Here is a 2,101-nt window from a genome sequence, read left to right on the forward strand (position 1 = left end):
TTTTTCACATGCATTTATTCATTTATTCACTCATTCATTTATTTATTTTTCAAAATCGATTATTTTTTCATTTATTTATTTGTTCATTTGTATGGTTCATTTGTATGGGGTGATAAAGATCCAGATCCATGTACATAAATAATATTCATTAGTCAATCAATCTGTCTTTCCGGATATTCGTATCCATATCCATATTCATATCCATCCATCCACCCGTACATCCATCTACCCATCCGTCCATTCATCCATCCATCCATCCATCCATCCACCCACCCATCCATCCTTCCATCCATCCACCCACACTCCATCCATCCACACACCCACCCATACATCCATCCACCCACCCATCCATCCATCCATCCATCGACCCTTCCATCCATCCATCCACCCATCTACCGCTTACACTGAATGCTGACGGTGACGTCCGGGCTTGTGACGGTGTCGTCCCCGTTAGACGCCCGACACCGGTAGGTGCCACTGTCTGTGCGGTCAGGGTTCAGCACGGTCAAGGTCGGCGTGGCCAAAGTGCCCCCGGAGTACTTGCTGGGGTCAGAGGTCACGTCCAGTTGTTGGTTGTTCTGGGGGGGGGGGGGTGTTAAAGAGATAAAGAGATGAAATGGGAATCTATATACTATATTATATATTGCGTACATGAAGATGGTTGTCTTCTATAATAGCTGAAAAAACTACGGAACGTAGTTAGTTTTAGTAGAGGTTTTACGGCGCTCGCAACTGCATAAGGTCATATGAGCGCCAGAAGAGTAGAGGTGTTACAAGAGAGTAACAAACATAAAAAAAAAGAAGGGGAGATAAGGACGATAGACGTTTGATAGGAAAAGAGAAGCAAACCACACCAGAGCACCCGCCAACCATCCACTACGGAACGTAGAACCATGGAAAAATCACTGAAGGTAGTTCGAAGACCAAGCTAAGTTTCTTTCAATTCAGTAAGTGCTTGTATTCGCCTTTAAAAAAATAGAAAAATAGAAAACACTATCGAACGTTTATGATTTTCTTGTTCGTCATTTCAATGCAGTGTTCAAGACATGTTTCGTTTTCCTTGATATAAAAATTGTTCTTCCGCCGGAAATAAACAAATCTTCTTTAGGCGCCCACAGTTGAGATGCTGCGGGTCGCTTACAGAGAGTTGCTTTTCTGTGGTAGTCAGACTTACAAGATGTATCTTTTTGATAGATCTAGGTCTAGATCTAGAGATACTATGCCACTAAAGGCAGGTCTGATTATGACTGGCACCTGTGCTGTGGCTAAGTCTGTGATAGATTTTTATTTTAGAGGCTGTACTGTGGCCGTATGGCAAAGAGACGAAGACAGTATATCAGGTGGTTGTTAGTTTGATCTATCTAGATTTCAAAGAGAATAAAATAACAATGCCATCCAAACGGCGAGCCATTGGACGAATGACACTTGTGGCTGAGAGACAAAGGCAGAGTAGATCTAGATCTAGATCAGGTGTCAACACTTATCAGCGTTCTTGAACTTGGCAAAGTTTCTACTTCTATTGAAGACCTTATAAAACCAAGTTTTTCCCGAATTCGCAGACAATTTGGAAAATTTGCAATGGCTGTCAGAAAGGGCCATAGCAGCTCCTTTAAATGAAACAGTCTAAAACATTAACAACAATCCCATTCACATGATGTCGTCTACACCCAAAGTCTATCAGTCTATAAATACTGCACTCAACGAGGACGATGGAACCCACTATCCTGTGGAATTCCTGAACTCCATTGCACGGGCCGGCCTACCACCCCATGTTCTGAAATTAAAGACTGGCATACCTGTAATGGTCCTCCGCTCTCTTAACCCACCAAAATTGATGAATGGTACAAGATGTGTTGTAACCCAAATCATGCCAAACGTGGTCGATTCCTCGAATTATACTATTTCAACCAACAGACACTGGACTGCTTTTTATATTCCAAGGAAAACAATGTCCCCTCAGACCACGCTTTGCCATTACAATAGTAAAGCTCAGGGACAGTCTCTTCGTACAGTTGGCCTAGATCTCACATGCACAGTATTTTCACAAGGATGGGGGAGTTGAGGGTATGGGGGCGGGAGTTAGGGGGTATTAGGGTTGCAG

At 43.0% G+C, this 2,101-nt stretch overlaps 1 protein-coding gene across 1 annotated transcript in view; it reads right to left on the reverse strand.

The window, feature by feature from the left end:
• Nucleotides 1–392: 392 nt before the first annotated feature.
• LOC101848774 (hemicentin-1) overlaps nucleotides 393–2,101 on the reverse strand; it is a gene marked incomplete in the record, with an annotated part of 58,272 nt that continues 56,563 nt past the window's right edge. Inside the window, 1 exon segment of the mRNA XM_035972202.1 lies at nucleotides 393–578. Within this exon segment, the coding sequence (XP_035828095.1) occupies nucleotides 393–578 (186 nt within the window).

Source organism: Aplysia californica, unplaced genomic scaffold, assembly GCF_000002075.1.
Source record: "Aplysia californica isolate F4 #8 unplaced genomic scaffold, AplCal3.0 scaffold00611, whole genome shotgun sequence".
Taxonomy (NCBI): Eukaryota; Metazoa; Mollusca; class Gastropoda; order Aplysiida; family Aplysiidae; genus Aplysia; species Aplysia californica.